Source organism: Mauremys mutica, chromosome 4 (assembly GCF_020497125.1).
Source record: "Mauremys mutica isolate MM-2020 ecotype Southern chromosome 4, ASM2049712v1, whole genome shotgun sequence".
Lineage (NCBI taxonomy): Eukaryota > Metazoa > Chordata > Testudines > Geoemydidae > Mauremys > Mauremys mutica.
In genome coordinates, this window is record NC_059075.1 from 63339055 (window position 1) to 63357530 (window position 18476).

The 18476-nt window shown below is 42.2% G+C and overlaps 1 protein-coding gene across 5 annotated transcripts in view; it reads left to right on the top strand.

Annotated features, from left to right (window-relative positions):
• The window catches only part of CAPN3 (calpain 3), a 63980-nt gene that overhangs the window by 23332 nt on the left and 22172 nt on the right, over nt 1-18476 (top strand). For 3 of the 5 annotated variants that reach the window (XM_045015937.1, XM_045015938.1, XR_006579175.1), the window contains exons 6-14: nt 1610-1750; nt 6300-6383; nt 6812-6897; nt 8244-8321; nt 11148-11308; nt 12841-13010; nt 13963-13974; nt 16405-16613; nt 17280-17316. In XM_045015937.1, the coding sequence (XP_044871872.1) occupies nt 1610-1750; nt 6300-6383; nt 6812-6897; nt 8244-8321; nt 11148-11308; nt 12841-13010; nt 13963-13974; nt 16405-16613; nt 17280-17316 (978 nt within the window). The remainder of the gene's footprint in view (nt 1-1609; nt 1751-6299; nt 6384-6811; nt 6898-8243; nt 8322-11147; nt 11309-12840; nt 13011-13962; nt 13975-16404; nt 16614-17279; nt 17317-18476) is intronic. The other 2 variants (XM_045015939.1, XM_045015940.1) reach the window with 1 other exon arrangement.

Sequence of the window (18476 nt, forward strand, 5' to 3'; positions counted from 1 at the left end):
AAGGAGTAAGGAAAGAAGCCCAGTTTTGCAGTCCGAGCCAGGGACTGTGAGCTAGGAGACATCAACTCTGTTCCCAACTCTGTGACTTCAGGCCCTGATCCTGTGAGTTGCTCTGCACCAGTGGATTCCTACACCCACACGGAACCCCACTGACTTCAGTGGGTTCCACAGGGGCAGAAGAGTCTGCTGTGCACTACGGCTTGCAGGAGAGGCCCCAGCTGTGTGACTTGGGGAAAGTCACTTAATCCCTTGTGCCTCCATTTGCCCATCTGTAAAACAGATGTTAGAATATCTGTGTGGTGGGGGTGTTGTGGGGATAAGCTTATTAATGTAAGTAATACTAACACCTAGCTCTTATATAGCACATCGCATCCCTAGATCTCAAAGTGCTTTACAAAAGATGTCAGTATCATCACCCCCATTTTACAGATGGGAAACCGAGGCACAGAGATGGGGGAGTGAGTTATTCAGGGTCACCCAGCAGGCCAATGGCATAGTTGGAAGTAGAATCTGAGACTCCTGAGTCATGTCTATCCTTTAGAATACACTTCCTTCGTACACTGCTTGTGTGTGTGAGAGAGAGAGAGAGAGCGCGCTAGCTAGCTATAGAAGTTTAAAGCAATATTAATCAGCACAGTATTTCTTAGGCATTAATTTTCTTAAAGCCTAAAAAGATCAAATCCATATTCTGGCCCTGATGCCAGAGGAAATAGATACAATGGGGAAGGGGGCATATTAATGCACTGCCACTGGTATTGATTTATCTTCCAGAAAAGTGATGCTGAAACAAGAACAAAAATAAACAAAACTTATAAGTGAAAGAATTGCAATTGCAAGCTAAGTACATACAAATGGAGGAGGTGGAGAAAGAAAGAGGAGTCAAATTAATTACTTTATATAAGTCCACTTGACTTTTTCTGCAAGGTTCCCGACTAGCTCATGAAGTTCTGATTTTCCAGAACCATTAGTTGCTGAGGTTAAAACAGAAAAGAAAGAGGGAAAAGTACACATTTCAGTGGGCTTGGGTTCTGAAGCATCTTCTGGAGAAGATTCTCGGGACTTTAACCTTTTGTTGCCCCACACTGCCATATTGCCTCATGTAGTCATTTGTGGCCATGACTTCATTGCCTAATGCGACATAATTGCATGGTGACATAGTATCTCCCACACAAAGGAAGGTAAGCAGATGAGGCGCTGCCATGTCTTTTTGGAAGGAGGTGCTCTCACTGAGGTGGAACAGAAGTGGGGGGCAACGTATGGCTTTTGTGAAGTAAGTAGAGCGATGTGCCCTCTAATGACAAGTCTCCCATTTCTCTTTGACCTTTGTGCGGAACTGAGTCTATCACAGTAGTTAGAGGCACAGCTCATTTCAATATGAGTTCAGGACTATGGAGCTACTGTAGTAGCACTAGCGCTCTAGTGTCATTGAGCCCTACAGATAAAAGAGCAGAACCTCTGGTATGTAATGAAGGAGAATGGAAGTTCTCTAATTAAGCTTCTCTTCTTCCATTTCTTTCTCATTTTTCTTTTATTTTCCCTTTTCTCCTACTCTCTTTCTTCACTAATTCACTTCCCATGTATCACTTCTTTCTCCCATTTTCTATACCAGGACAATATGGGCTTCTCGTACGGGACTGCTCCTCAAAGTGATCTTGGGGAATTAATTGCCCGAATGGTGAAGAATGTGAATAGCATGCCAAGGACTGACTCAACTCTAGATTTCCAAGGCACAGAGGAAAGGCCAGCCTGGGTTTGTATGCCTCAAGCAATGACTGTCCCCTGCCTCATAACTCTTCTCCCTGTAACCATACCAATTAGAAAAGCACAGCAACTGTGTTTTGAAATCCCTTACACATTGCATTGAGTTATACCATATCAGCTGAAGAGAACTAAAAAATTGTTCTAAAAAGCATTGAGTGTCTGTGTCTTCTTAGGCACTAAATGATTTCAATCCTCTCAAGATGCAGCGACAGGTATAATTCTCCCAAAAGACTATGTTAGCATCCAGAGAGGCAGCTGTCAGTTAAGAACACAGCTTAGAACTTGTGTGAACATCTTGCTCCTACTAGAGAAGCAGCAACAAAAAGTGTCGGGAAGTATGCACTCAACTTCTCCCTCCTAATAACAGTACTGTGTCCAGGGCCAGCTCCAGGGTTTTTGCTGCCCCAAGCGGCGGAAGAAAAAAAAAAAAAAGCCACGATCGCGATCGGCAACACTTCGGAGGTAGCTCCACCGCTCCGCTTTCTTCTTCGGTGGCACTTCAGCAGCAGGTCCTCCGAGAGGGACTGAGGGACCCACCACCGAAGAGCCTGACGTGCCGCCCCTTCCCCTTGACCGCCCCAAGCACCTGCTTGCTGAGCTGGTGCCTGCAGCCGGCCCTGACTATGTCACTGTTTAACCCTTTGTTAACTACACAACACCTAGGCACAAATTTTCATCAGGCTTCCATTAACGCACCCCCAAAATGTGCAGACGCATTAATTTGCTTTTGCAAAAATCCACATTTTTGCATGAAAAATAGGTAATAGTTCAGTTAATGAAATGTTTTACTTATGGAACTGGATGGCTTATGCCTACAAAATGATAAGTGCACAACATCTACAGAAGTATCAGAGGGGTAGCCGTGTTGGTCTGGATCTGTAAAAGCAGCAAAGAATCCTGTGGCACCTTATAGACTAACAGACGTTTTGCAGCATGAACTTTCGTGGGTGAATACCCACTTCTTCGGATGCAAGATTCATTAATGAAGTCCCTTGCTTGGGAGGGATGGTGGAATAGAAAACGTAAAGAAAGAAAGATTAGAGGGACACAAGATCTCCACCTTTACCAAAGTAAAGGCTCTAGAGATCCCTCAATCCATAAGTAAGAGCTCCTGTATACCTCATTTTAACATGTGGAGTATTAAGGGAGTTCTGTGAACAGATGTGTAAGGTCCTCAGAAACAGCTGGAGCAAGGAAATACCACAGAGACAGACAGAGGGCTGCTTGGAACAATTCAGCCTTATAAAAACCACTGGAGGGCAAGGGAGAAACACATCAAAGACTACACGAGTGATGAAAAAATTCAGAACACGGAAATCCATTTGGGTGATAAAGGTTGGGGGATTTCGAGAAAGATAGAGTGAGGAATGCTAGAAAGATTTAAGATAGAGTCATCCAACTACTAGCTAAAAGAGAGACTTGCTGTCCTTCCCCATTTCACTGTTAAACAGTACCAATACTCACTCCTCAGGCCTACAGATAAAAGCAGAACCTCTGGTATGTAATGAAGGAGAATGGAAGTTCCCTAATTAAGCTTCTCTTCTTCCATCTCCTTCTCATTTTTCTTTCATTTTCTGCCGCCTTTCAGTGATAAAGTAAATGATCCTTGTCCATTTATATAATATTATAGAGCCTAAAACTTTCGTTTGTAATACTTCTGCTGTGAATGCAAAAGAGACAGATTAATTTAGAAGTTAATGGAAGGACAGAAGGAGAAATGAAACTTTTTCTGTTTGACATCAGTTTTTAGTCTTGCAAAATGATGTAATTCCTTGGGGAAGTACACGAATGTATACAAAGTATGCAATTCCTTGCAAGTATTCTTGGCTCCTGTACAAATGACCCTCTTAGTTTCCAAGCACAGGCTGTCGAAACTGCGCCTATTCGTCTGGCACTGTACCAGAGTTCCTCCTCCGGTACCACACACTAGTAGAAGTTCACAAAATTATTCCTGAAGTTGCCATTTCTGTTGCTATATTGTTTGGCTGGGTGCTACACTGCTGAGCCACCACCATCCAAAGCCGTGATACTGGGAAGTCACTGGCTGAAAGCGGTGTCTCCTAAAGAATCAATTTAGCAGAGATGGGGACTAGTGGCAGGAGCAACATGAGAATTTAAAAATTGTAAAAGGTGGGGATTGCCAAGGGGAGGAAAACAAAAAAAAATTAAGGGGCTAGAGAAATGAAAAGAGGAGAGCTGGAGAGGAAGTTAGATGGGAAGAATATTAAAGTTAAAACAGGGAAGAGGGAAAGAGGAAATGGACACAGAAGGGAAATAATGGAAAATAATTTTGACAGCCGGGCTCGTTCTATCTTGTTATTTGTATCAGACACATTATCGTGGTACCTGACTCAACAAATTCTCCATTTCTACCTCTCCATGTCTTATCTATCATCGGAAATTCATGAATGGTTTTTGGCATGTGCATGCAAACCTTATGCATCATATATTGTTATACTATTGTGATTTCCGGTTCCTTTCCAGTGACAAAAATAGTGGAGGAGAAGGGGAAAGTTTCATATTTCATTTCATACATAGGAATTTGATCACCTGGCCTTTCTTTTTGTTGCTTCTATCCACTATAACCCTCTCTTCAATTCTCTCTCTTTCCAATACATGGATATCCTCAGCTTTAGAAATAAAAACATGTCAGGTACCTGAATTGCTGGTTAATGCCTCAGAGTATCTCTCAGGAGACCTAAGCATCTGTAGATTGAGACTCTAACCCTGAGCACATCACTCTTGAAACTCAATTGGTCTGACTTTTTTTAAAGCATGGCTGTTATAAATCATTTTGAAATATAATGTAATCTACAAAGAAAATGAGAATACATGTTAATATATGTAAGTGGGAACAGAGTATAACATAAGACATTTTAATACTGTCAGTATAAGAGCACAGGTCGGTATAAAGTTAAGAGAATTCTAATATGTAGTGTATTGACTCTGATGTTTCTAATGGTTCTGATGTTACTAATGGATATGCAGTAGAAAGCTGCTAATCCAATAAAAAAATTTCCACTTTGTCACCTCTCAGCAAAGACTGAATAGCACAAACTGTAGAGAAACTTCATAATGATTAGATTTAATTATTTTTGAGTAAATATATTGTAGGAAAAATACTAGTGCATTATGAGGTGTTCCCATAAACCAGTAAACTAAGTTAAAAATAAACGAGCAAAGTACATTTTGTGATTTAATTATTAATGGTCCCTATTGTTTTCATTCACTTACTCTTACTAGATGGCAAAATTCACAGTGAGTCTTGCAGTTACCAATGCAAATTAGTGAGGTAACTCTTCGGCCCAGGCAGTGGCTGAGCACAATCAGGTATTGCTTGGCAAGGACATACGTGCTCAATCTCCAGATCCAGAGTGACCGTGCTGCCTTTTGACACTACCAAATGTATATTCAGACTAGTGATGGCCCTGAGCCACAAAGTTCAGATCAGAATATGAGCTTTACCAAAGTTTGTGATGTGGTTAGATCTGGGATTTTGGTTTAGATGCCTCATTAATTCATATATAGTGTTAATGAACAAGAATATGCATATTCAGTCATCTTCAGAGATGGAGAGAAGAGCTTATGCATTAAAATGCATATTCAGTCATCTTCAGAGATGGAGAGAAGAGCTTCCAGATGTGCGCACTCTGCCCAATCACACACTGGACTGTGGGAATTATTAGTCTACATTAACCTTAATTTGGGAAGATTATGTACTATATGTATTTTATGACTTAAAACCAAACTTTGTACTTTTGGATAATTTAAGCATTATACCCAGATATATAGAAACTCTTAACCTGTGTATTAGATCATTTTAACATTAGCTTTGATAAAAAAAATATTAAATCAGTTTATTCTGTTTCAGAAATTCATTGACTTTTGAGTGCAGAAGGGATCACTAGTCTGACCTCCTGTATGACACAGGTCAAAGAATTTTACCCAGTAATTCCTCCATCAAGCTCATATTTTATGATTGAGTTATAACATTTTTTAAGACAACCATCCATTCTTGATTTGAAGATTTCAGGTGATGGATAATCCACCACGTCCTTTGGTACATTGGTCTGTATCTGGTACAGCCTCTCTTAGGGACAGATTATAACCTAACCTGGTAGTTAGATTAACTCTATAATGTATGGGTCTCCTCCCTCTCTTACATCTATGATCCTATGTCATAGAAGCAAACGGTCATTGTCTCAGTTTCAAAGAGACTTATTTGGTGACCTAGTGTGGTGCAGAGGGAGAACATGGCTGCCTTAAGTATAGGAACAGGGCCGGTGCCACCCATTAGGTGACCTAGGCGGTCGCCTAGGGCACTAACATTTGGGGGGCGGTGACCGTGGCGGCTGGATCTTCGGCCGCCCCGGTCGTCGGCAGTATTTTGGGGGCGGGACCTTACGCCGCCTCTGTCGGGGGCGGCATTTCGAGGGTGGGACCTTCCGCCACCTAGGGCGGCAAAAAAGCTGGCGGTGCTTCTGTATAGGAATGGGTCTGTTATGTACTTCTTACAGTTTTTATTCCATATTTTACAGACTATAGTCCCAATGCAGTTTGAGACACGCATGACTTGTGGGCTAGTCAAAGGACATGCCTATTCAGTTACTGCAGTGGAAGAGGTATGTATGGATTCATTCTTTCCTACAGCTAGGAAGAAGCTGTTGTTTAGGACAGCCAAGCAATATGTCAAACAGAAAGAAAATAAGAGTTATGAGTTTTTGTAAACAAAATAAACATTAAAATTATACAAGTTTTCTTGAAGAGTTAGAAACCCATTGGGATCTTGGCTGGGGGGATGGGGGAAGGGAAGTGTAGATAATGCACAGCAAGTTAAATCAAGGGATATTGGCGCAAAGAGAACTCAAGTGTGCCAGCAGCCATGCTGCCTGTGCTGGGAGAGCGTCAGATCACTGGAGGGGTAGGAGACCTCTAAGGAATAATAAGTGCTGCAGGAAGTGACCATGAGTGATTCAACAGGTAGTACATTTCCCTCTGAGCCCATACGAGACTAATTAATTTATTCAACCGTGTTTTCTTTTTCAACAAGACATCATTTAAAGCAGGAAAAATAAAGCTAGTGCGGCTAAGGAACCCCTGGGGACAGGTGGAATGGAAAGGAGCCTGGAGTGACAAGTAGGTGAAAAGCAAACCTAAGAATCTATAGGGTGGGGTTAAAAAAGTCATTCCACTTCAAACACATTGTGCTTGTTCTGTGATTGCATCCTAAGACTAAAATGAGGTATATGCAGTGGCTGTGCTCTAGTACTGGCACCTGTACTTGGAATATGAACGCATCTGTTTTTCTGGAGGCTGCACTGAGTGCTTAGCTGGGGGATTACTTTAGGCAAGACAGGATTTTAAGAAAATACGAAATCTACTAGGGAAGGGGAATCTTGATGACAGGGAGAGAGGAATGAGCATGGCTTAATAGTTCAGCCAAGAGCTTCTCCTGCCTATTGAGTTCTGTTGCAGACATAGACAAGACTGGGACCTGGAATGGGAGGTAATCTTCTAATCCACTCATGGGCAACGGGCATCCCAGGTGAGGAGTGACTAAGCCTCCCCAAACAGCCAGGCATGGCCCCGCCCACACTCCGCCCCAAGGCTGCCTTCTGCTTCCCGCTCTTCCCCCATGGCCCCAGCCCAGGCTGCTCCTCTTCCCCGAAGCGGGCTGTGGCCGGGGCTAGGGTGGTCCAGCCAGCGGCCCGGGACTTGGGGCGGCTGGGGCCGGTGCTTGGGCTGCCCAGTGCTGGGGCCACCTGCCCAGTGCTCTTGGGCTGGGGGCACTGGGGAGGGCAGGTTGGGGCAGCCCGGGGCTGGGGCGGGGAGGCCAGCAGCCGCAGAGGGGGGCTTGGGGTTCTGGCGAGGGGGAGAGGGGCCTCAGGCAGACGGGGCGCGGGTGGGGGCTAGCCTCCCCAAATGGGCGGTTCATGTGCTGCCCATGAATGCACTGAATAGCAGGAGGAAAGGGGATCTGAGAGAGAGAGTGTGTGAAAGAAGGAATGAGATTTCTCACCAAGTTTTACAAATAGGAGCCTCTATAGCTCTTAAAATAGGACTGGAGTTTGCAACACTTTCCATCTCTGACCCAAACAGAATAATGACAGTACAGCAGATTGTTGAGTGCTATACACATGAAATGGAAACTAAAACCTGAAGCGTGTGCGCGCTTGCCTACCTGTGGGGGAGTGGTAAGGTGGTGATTGTGGTAAAGTCAATAGCACAAAATAAGAAAAGTGAATCAAACTTGTCTGTGGTATCAGCATTAATGGGAGCAGGAAGAGGGAAACTGACTAGGATGGTTGCAGATATAGTAGCAAAAAAACCCTGCCATTCATGGCTGTAACATGATTAAGAATTAGGAATTTTTTTGCCAGCTGTTGGCTTTGTACACCATAGGGCTTACAATAAAGTATTCACAATTTCTTAAATAACTGTGTATTACAAAGTGCAAGAGATTCCTGTTTGTTCTTTTGCAGTTCAGATGAATGGAACTTAATTGACAAAGCAGAGAAAATCCGACTACAATACAGAATTGCAGAGGATGGGGAGTTCTGGTGAGGATACACCTTCTTCCATCTCAGAAGTTGTGTTTTCCCTGAAGTTCTTCCATGTCTGTGCTTGACTGATTGGGTACACATAAGAGTTCCTAGAGATGCTAAAAAGAACTGTAGCTCCATGAGTTAAGGTTGCACAGACATTCTTGCTACCAGTGCTCTGATGAGCATGTGCAAACTGAGGTTTTTCAAAGACTTACAATTTGGCCAAATGTGGGTGTTTTTTGCCAAGGCACACCACTGACCCCAGCATGACAAGCCTTTTCCCCTGCTGCCAAATTTCAAGTTCCAAAATAAAGAGGTGCTCAAGTTTCTAACTAAAAGGATGTCAGATTGTTGTTGTTTTTTTAAACGTAGGCAAAACAATTTTTTCCATAATCTCATTCTTGGAAACAGCTGAACCATTTTTGCCAAAATTTTCCAACTAAATTCAGCCTGAGGCATGGAAAACTTCAGCTTGAATGAATATAGTTTGGCAAAGTTATAAGCAACTGAAAACAGGGTCTTATAAATGGGAAGTGACAGGCAACCTTAACAATAGGTGATGCTACCAACTCTGCCCATAATTCAGAGACCACCAAAAAGAGTAAGATCTACTTTTTATGACTTGATTTTTCAGAATAGCTGAGCACCCACAAATCCTACTGAAGTCAATGCAGGCACTGAGCACTTCTGAAAATCAGGACCTTTGGATATGTCTGTGCTTCAGCTGGAAGGTGTGATGCACTGTAGGGTGTGTTTGGGAGATATGTCAGTGTAGGGCACGGGTCGGCAACCTATGGCACGCGTGCCGAAGGCGGCATACAAGCTGATTTTCAGTGGCACTCTCACTGCCTGAGTCCTGGCCACCGGTCCGGGGGGCTCTGCATTTTAATTTAATTTTAAATGAAGCTTCTTAAACATTTTAAAAACCTTATTTACTTTACATACAACAATAGTTTAATTATATATTATAGACTTATAGAAGGAGACCTTCTAAAAACGTTAAAATGTATTACTGGCATCCGAAACCTTAAATTATAGTGAATAAATGAAGACTCGACACACCACTTCTGAAAGGTTGCCGACCCCTGGTGTAGGGTAGGTCTACTCTGTGAATAGGTGTGATTCCCAGCACGGGTAGCCAGACTCACGCCAGCTCAGCTCGAGCTAGTGCACTAAAAATAGCAGTGTGGACATTGCAGCTCCTGAGGGCAAGTCTGCCCAACCTCCTGCCTCTGAGCTCAGGCAGGTAGTCTGAGCCACCACCAGTGCCACAACATCCACACTGCTATTTTGAGCATTCTAGCTTGAGCTGACCTAGCACAAGCCTGGCTACACGCACTGGGAATCACACACACACACACCCAGCTGCTCTGTAGATAGAAACTAAGGAGCAAACCTTCAGCCTAGTACCTTACCTAGGACAGCTATTTGGACACTGGATGGATTTGTGGCGGGAATAAAGGGGAAGGAATCCTCCCCACTAGAACATTAATTGGCTACAGAATCATATTTGGCCACTATTGCTGACTTGATGCTGCAGGTGCCCCTGAATCGTTTCCTTCATTGGGATGTCATGATAGGAAAATCAGAATGGCAAGAGATTCTCTGGCTTCACCACCACCTACACCCTGCATACGGACTGATAGGAACCTTGTGGAGCTGAGCTCTATGCTCCTGTGAGGCTCCCCAAATCTTGCCATCTCTCTCCGTTGCGCAGTGGAACCATGTAGGTTCCACTGGCCATGAATAAAGGGGCAGGAATTGCCCCCACACTAAATTAACCTTAATAGGGAAACAATATTTTAGCTGCTTTTCAGCTTTGTTTTTCTATCCAATAAGCACCACAAACCTTTGACATCAAGCAACAATAAATGTTATTTGCGGTGTGCGAGCACAGATTGAGATACCATGTTGTGACATAGTTTGTGACAAAAGTACATTTGGGTCTTCATATTGTAACAGTGCAATAATGACTCTGCATCTTCATGCTGTGACACATCATTATATATTTATGCACTGCCAGTTAGCCTCCAATTTAATCTCCTTATGACTGCAGTGACTCAGGAAACAAAGTTCTGACTACAGAGAAATGTCAGAGCAGCAGTAAATATCAAACAATAAGATCACAGAATGTTTTAATGCTATTTTATAATTAAGATGCGATCAGTCATTTAAATCTGTTTCTGTAGATAAACAAATTATTACCAAGCTTTATGTACTGAGCAACATTTCCCTATATGAACCTAGTATGTTCTGGCCCAGAAAACAGTATCTGCTGTCCCCTACAATAATAAACTTAATTTCAGGGGGATTATTCTCTGTACTTCTGGATTATTGGCAGAGTTAAAAGATAACTGAAATAATCAGTATAAAATCTCTAGGGCAACCAATATCTCTGTGTCTCCTGCACCTCCTGAAGGCATTCACTCCAAGTCAACCTGGTCATGCCCTTCCAGCAGTGGGACAAGAGGTTGAGGAAATTCAGTTGGATTTTCCATACACACGGCATTTTAGGACACCATAAATCTAATTAGTCTGCCCTTGTCAAACAGTGACCAGGGTGGAACCTGGAAGAAAAAGGACTGCTGAGTTTCCATATTAATAGGAATGACAGAGTGTCTATTATATCGACAATTTCAAAGTGGTGCACAAGGTGGGCACAGAAATTGACGTGATCTTTAATCTTTAAGAACTTAATTCCCTACTTGTGGTTTTGTATAATTGAGATTTTGGGGTAGGGAAATTGGTTTTATGAGATCCAGAATCCAAGTTCTCTTATCTGTCCAGCCCTATTCTTTGGATACCCATTATTTTCTCCTTTCCCCCTCCCTTCTTCTCTAGGATGTCATTTGATGATTTCATGAGGTACTTCACAAAACTGGAGATCTGTAACCTCACACCTGATACTCTGGAGGCTGATAAGCTCCAAACTTGGACTGTTTCAGTCAATGAAGGCCGTTGGGTGAGAGGCTGCTCTGGAGGAGGTTGTCGCAATTACCCAGGTGAATAAAATCTCTTCTAGTAGAACCAAACTCCCTTGGCCTTTGATTGTGTCAGATTTCACAGGCTATGCAGAATCATGCAGCAGCCTAATCAGCACTTGATGTAGGAAAAAATCCAGATTCTGCAAAAATGGTGTTGATTTGGTAGTTGGCACATTCCTGAGGTAATACCACAGTATGGTGTTAAGGAACACTGTACTCCAGGAAGTACCATTTTATCAAAAGAGATGTAAAACCAAAAGGCCCTAACTATTTGTTGTTGTTCAAATATTCCATAGCACCTGTTGTGAGAGAACAGATACTAACTTCTGTATGCTTGCCTAATTTCATTGTAGATATTTACATTCTCCCAACTTCAGTTTCCTCAGAAGTTTCAGTGAGGTATATATTCTTCATCACTTTCTGTCCTCAGTTGTTGTACACATTTGCAATGTTGCTATAAAACAATTGCAGCATTTCACATAGGGGTAGCTGCATTTCAGTGTTGGCTGAAGTTATAGAGATATAACATGCATCCGACAAAGTGGGTATTCACCCATGAAAGCTCATGCTCCAATACGTCTGTTAGTCTATAAGGTGCCACAGGACTCTTTGCTGTTTTTAGAGATATGGTAGGGTTTCTACGTTAATGGTGGTTTCAGTTTTACAATGTGAAGCTTGTAAATCAGCAAGGGCTTAAGGATGCAAAATTCTCTAAATACTATAAATGCAAGACACTCTTATTTGCCTTGCAGATTGTTTGTTGGGAAGGGATGGATGTTCTGGAATAGGGCAGTGCCAATCTGATAAAATCCTATCTTCACTAGAATGTGAAATGAGCCATTAAATCAATTATTTTCTGAACCAGCAAAGGTAGCAACAGGGAGTAGAATGGATACTTTGGCTTATCTGACAGAAGTTCCTCTTTGCATGAAAATGGAGAAAAAACAGAAAAAGTACACCAGATTCTTCTTTTGTTAGCTCATCTTACTGCAAGTCTAGGCTTCCCAACCACAAGTTAAGCAAGACACATATTGGAGAGGTGAGGAGTCTTATCAATTAGGTTTTGGCATTCCAAAAAAAAATGTCTAATGTAAAGCCATAATGTACTAAGATAAATAAGACTTTATGACTGGGGTATCTGTAATACTTCTTACTGGAAACAGGGGTCTTCTTTCAAGCAGGTTGGGAAACCCTGCTGTATGGAATACAGTAGAATGCTACTGCACAAGGTAAACCAAACTGTGCACCATCGGTAACAGCACTAACATCTGTGACTATATAAAATATGAATATAGCCCCATAAAGGAGTCACATGGTGAAGAGTCACTTGTACAGGCCAGCTCCCATCTTTGGTTGCAGAAATTAACTTCTGCACAAGGAATGTGTAAAAAAGGAGATTAACTCAGTTTTTGACCTGTCTACCAAGAGCTTCAAACCAAGAGTGAAAATAGGAGATAAATAGAAGATAAAACAGAAATGAGTATCATCTTAAAGGACTGAAGTTGTATATTAATTTTGGAGGGGGTGGGGCGGTGTCTGGGGTTTTGCAGATACATTTTGGACCAATCCTCAGTATCGCTTGGAGCTCCTGGAGGAGGACGATGATCCTGAAGATAATGAGGTTGTCTGCAGCTTCCTGGTTGCACTGATGCAGAAAAACAGGAGAAAAGAGCGCAAACTTGGAGCCAACCTCCTCACTATTGGCTTTGCCATTTATGAGGTACCATTACTACACAGATGCTGTTCGTTGCACCAGTGCCACATAGTTCAGCTGATCCCAAATTGCAGCCCAACAGTACAAATCCTCCATGGACAGTAGCTAATTTTATAATGTAGCCTAGTTTACATGAACTGTAGATTTTTCCTTTTAACACAAAGATTTTCAAGGGTTCCAGCAAGAAGTTGATTTCCACTACTTTAAAAAAATTATCCCTGTGGTAAGCATGCGTATCCTATCTTATCCTATCAGAAAAGATGCAAGAAAACAGGAATAAAGTATTCTCTAATATTTACTAATAGGTCTGTTATGGCAGGCCTTTCATGGTAAAGACTGGTCTAAAACCAAACCAGAAATTGTATCAGTAATGCCTATCAGTAAATGGGACTAAGCAGTCTCATAATAGTACTGAAAGAATGAGGAGTAGCAGCTTTTACTGTTCAGTGGCTGGAGAGAGAATGTGGTACCTGAAAGAAACTCCTCTAGAGTGGATGGAACTAAGAGTAGGGAAATTCAGGTCTCTGTATTCATTTAATCCATATTAATGTACAGATAAGGATTTGCCCTGTGTCACGTTATCTAGAAAGATCCCTTTCCAATCCCTATTCCCAACTTCCCCACATTGCTCCTCAGTAGCATTCCAAACTTCTCTTTGGTCAGGGGATTTACGCCTATCAGAATCAAATACTGCATTGCCATTGGCAGTACCCTGTAATGGTGATGAGAATCACTGAAAGGATGAGATGAGATAGATAGAAGTACATGAGCTGATTTTTTACGTAAAGGAGTGAGGTTGGTTAGAATGTTTATGTGATTTGAGGAATTTATAATTTGATTGCAGAGCACCTAGAAACTAGAAAAAATACTTTTTATGTGTTCTTATAAAGCTAGATAAAATAAATAAGTGCATTCCCCCTGCATCCCTAACAGTGTCCCTGCTTTGTTTCTCTCTAAGGTGCCGAAAGAGGTATGAGCTGAATGGAAGAGGAATTGACATCTTGGTGTAAAGTTCTCAGATAACATAACTTTTGTGCCAGTCGGCGTAAGCCGGCTGGGCTTGTTTTCAGTGTTTTAGCACAAGTGACAGTCTTACCCTTTGAGTATCAATTAGGTACATTGTGAGTTCACATCTTCTCTTCTTATTTCTCATTTTATATTCTTTCCTTTCCTTTTCCCTTTCCTCAATATTCATCTATTAAGTATGGATCCCATTCATGTATTTTACAGTCTGGTACCATGGACCACAGCTAGCAATGATAGCCATCATCTGGCTAGTGTGTTCCATGCGGCTAAACCCTATAAAACCTGCAGACTGCATTCTTTACCTCCTAAAGATATGCCGTGTTCCTGTGTATTCTGCAGCATGGAGCTTGCTATAGAGTTGCAGAATTCACTCCTTGCTGCAGAATTATCTTCTGGTATCTAGGGCTATGTCTACATTACAGACCTTACAGCAGCACAGCTGTACGGCTGCAGCCGCACCACTGTAAGGTCTCCTGTGTAGCTGCTTTATCCCATCACAAGAGAACTCTCCCCCCGGCTTAATTAAACCACCCCCACAGACACACTCCCGCAGACATAGAATCATAGACTATCAAGGTTGGAAGGGACCTCAGGAGGTCATCTAGTCCCACCCCCTGCCCAAAGCAGGACCAATCCCCAGACAGACCATTGTTACAGTGCCCACAACCCTGGAGGGAGACTCTTTGCAAGCAGACATAGAGCTGTTCACACAAGCGCTTTTGTCAGGGAAAATTGTGTCAGTTGAGGTGTGTTTTTTTCACACCCCTGACTGACAAAAGTTTTGCCGACAAAAGTGCTACTGTACCCAAAGCCTTAGCTTTCATTAAACAAACAAACAAAAAAAACCCAGTATGTTCCCAGCCGTTAGGATTGCAAATAAACCTGAGCCTTCAGATAGCCAGAAACAATAGCACCATGGGAGGTGTGAACTGCTGATTATTTTACAGCTGATCATTTCAGCAGAAAACAGCTAGCAAATGTGCTTAGCTCAGAATCCCAAACCATCTCTCAATCTCTTCCCAAAAGCCTTACTGTCCCTACCAAGCTGCCAAAACCTCCACCTTTCCCCCATCCGTTATGATGCAGTTATACCTTGCCAATAACAAAAAATCTGTAGCACACTGAAAACTGAGAATCTACATAGAGAAAGGTAAACTGGATGTAAAATCAGAATATTTAATATGAGCATACTGTACTTATAGAGTCAGACTTTAAGGCCAGAAAGAACCATCATCTAGTCTGACCTCCTGCACACTGCAGGCCACAGAACCTCATCAACCCACTCCTGTAATAGATCCCTAACCTCAAGCTCAGTTACTGAAGTCCTCAAATCATGTTTTAAAGACTTCATATTACAATATTACAAATCTCTCTATATATAGTTCTCTTGTTAACTGGGCTGTTAAACCTTGCCTCCTCCATTCTAAATCCCATCATGTTTTCTTATTTTGCCATCCTGACACTTGCTGATGAGGGAAGAGTCATTCAGCAGTAGGCTGTTCGGCTCAAAGTACAGGCTATATTAGCCTGCAACCTTGCAGGGATACTGGAAGTAACAGCGCATTGTTACACTGCCCCCAACCCTGGAGGGAGACTCTTAGCAAGCAGCATTAATAAAGAGAAACCGATCTTTCACTTGGAGACCGAAAACAGCAGGGGACAATCACTGACCCTGTAAAACAGCCAGACTCTTTTGGATCTGATCTCTTTATCAGCACAATAGTGTTGCAAAATTAAGCTAGTTGTGGGTAGAATTTAGCAAGAGTTATTGGAAATTGAATTCTCAAAAATGATTTGAGAATTCTCTTTTCATTCAAATTAGATTTTAAATTGAATTTTGTGCTGGTAAAAGACTCCCAGCTGACAGCCCTAGACAATGAAATCTTCAGTTTATCCAGAGAACATACGTGGCAGTGCACCAATGACCCTTATCAACGTTCTTCAACCCTTTCTGGAGGGACAATCTGTAGAGGTTAAGAGGGTAGTTTATTCTCCAGGCTTATTCCATCCTGGCCTCTGTGCTGATAATTCCAAGAAGTTAACAGTAACTTGTGACTGTGGCTTCTGTGATGTGGATACCATCATCTTAGCAACACAAATGAGACCACCAGCTCATTTCAGGTAAGCCATACAGCAGCCATCAAATGCTAACAACTTCCAGTTAGAGGGGACCTAGTTGGTGACTTAAGGTTAAAACCGTCTATATCTATTACCAGCCTCCTGAGCCATCAAGCCTCCTGTACCTTGTATTTTAAAGAAAAGTTTTAATTTCGCAGGCATTTTCTGCCAAGGTGATGTGTTGTATGTGTTGGATCAGCCTGTGAGCTATGTAAGATCTTGCTGAAGATGGGACGTTTGATTCTTTTGTTTATAGATGCATGGTAACAAGCAGCACTTACAAAAGGATTTTTTCCTTTACAACGCCTCCAAAGCTAGAAGTAAGTCATATATAAACATGCGTGAAATCTCTGAACGCTTCCGGCTGCCTCCCAACGAGTATGTCATCATCCCATCAACATATGAACCTCACCAGGAGGGAGAGTTCATCCTGAGGGTCTTCTCAGAAAAAAGAAGTCTTTCAGAGTAAGTTCATGGGCCAGTTATTTGACTCTAAAGAAGAGGATGAACCACACGGCCCCCCTATTCCCCCACAAACACACATACTCCCTTGCACGTGCACACACACACACACACACCCCTTCTCTATTTAGGTTTCTAGGTCTTTTATGAAAAAGAAGCAGTTTCTTATACCTTGGAAGAAGGATAGTTTCTGCCTGCCTGCATTTGTGAGCTGGATCTAACTTTGGCCATCAGGGAAACATCATGGAATTAAGCAATTATTTCTTTTCTACCGTTCATCCCTCACTCCCCAGATAGGTTACATTCCCTGGGTGGTCCTGTCTTCCTCCAAAGATGAGTAAACTTGGTCACTGGTTTCACTTTGCTCAGAGCTAATTAGCTTGTTTTGTTTTCTCAAGCTGACAAAACTCACTGGCAGATTTAGCAGGATGCATGCTAAGCAGTGGCACACTCTCATAGACAGTATTTGGGTACACAGCTCAGTTTGTCACTATAGAAGGAGAAGCCTTCTGTCACTATAGAAGGAGAAGCCAATTTGAATCATAACTCAAGTTCTCTTTTGAAAGTTCAAGTGGCTCTCTCCAAACCAGCTACAGAAACAAACAGTGTAGGAGGATGGCCCTTTTCTTTCTTTTTTTTTTTTTCCAAAACAATTTTTCCTCTTTCTAGGGAAGTTGAAAACAAGATAGAAGCAGAACGTCCTTCTGTGAGTATATTTTGCTTTCAGTTTATTACATGCAATGTCTTACTGTCTGATGTCATACAAACAGTATACTGGATCATTCCCCCAGTTCCTTCTGTGTGTGAAAGTAGGAAAGAGTGTCACATCTAAGAAAATAAGCAACAAGAGGCCAAGGGCAGGCATCTCATGCGCCCATTAACTCTAATTGAGCAGCTATCATTTAGCTCAACAGTCCACCTGTGGAACTCATTGCCACAGGACGCTGTGAAGGCCAAAAAGTACAACTGGGTTCAAAAAAGAACTAGATAAGTTCATGGAGGATAGATCCAACACTGGCTATTAGCTAAGATGGTCAGGGACATAACACCATGCTTGGGTGCCTGTAAACCTCTGGCTGCCAGAAGCTGGGACTGGACAACAGAGCATGGATCACTCAATAACTGCTCTGTTTTTGTTCGTTCCCTATGAAGCATCTGACACTGGTGGGTGTCAGAGACAGGCTACTGGTTTAGATGGACCATTGGTCTGACCCAGTATAGCCATTCTTATGTTTTATGATATGGCCTTATGATATGGACAGACCACATCATATGACATAAGACTTCATACCAGACCTGAAACCTACTTTCAGTAATGGAAGGCTAGTGCTTTAGGCACTAACCAGCCCCGGAAATTTCACCATTACATCTGTCCTCACCAACTTCATTTTGCAGTGTGACTGAATGTACAATAAAGGCCTTGCAGAAAACCTCTTCATCTGTGAATTGAGAATGCTAGTTTACTGTAGAAAGTCTAGATTGTGCTGTAGGGTATTTAGTGTGAAAGTGACTTCTCATCTGATAAAGTCAGAACAATATTTCTTTGTGGCTCCTTTTGAATAGGTGTGTGATAAGTACCAGTATTCTGCAAACATCTCCAAACGGTAGCAGTGATTTTAATGAATATCAATTACACCTACAAACTGTTAACTCTTTTATTTGGGCTAGCTGCAACATGTTCAGAAGGGGGAAGACAAGGACTGATATAATAAAATGGAAGGAATTATGGGTACTCAGTTCAACTCAGGCAGAACATAATTTAATTGACCCTTGCCCACCACTATGTCGCCCTTTCATTTTCTGTAATGTTAAATGAACATTTTCAAGACTGGTAGGCTTAAAACAGACCCACCATCTTGATACTGG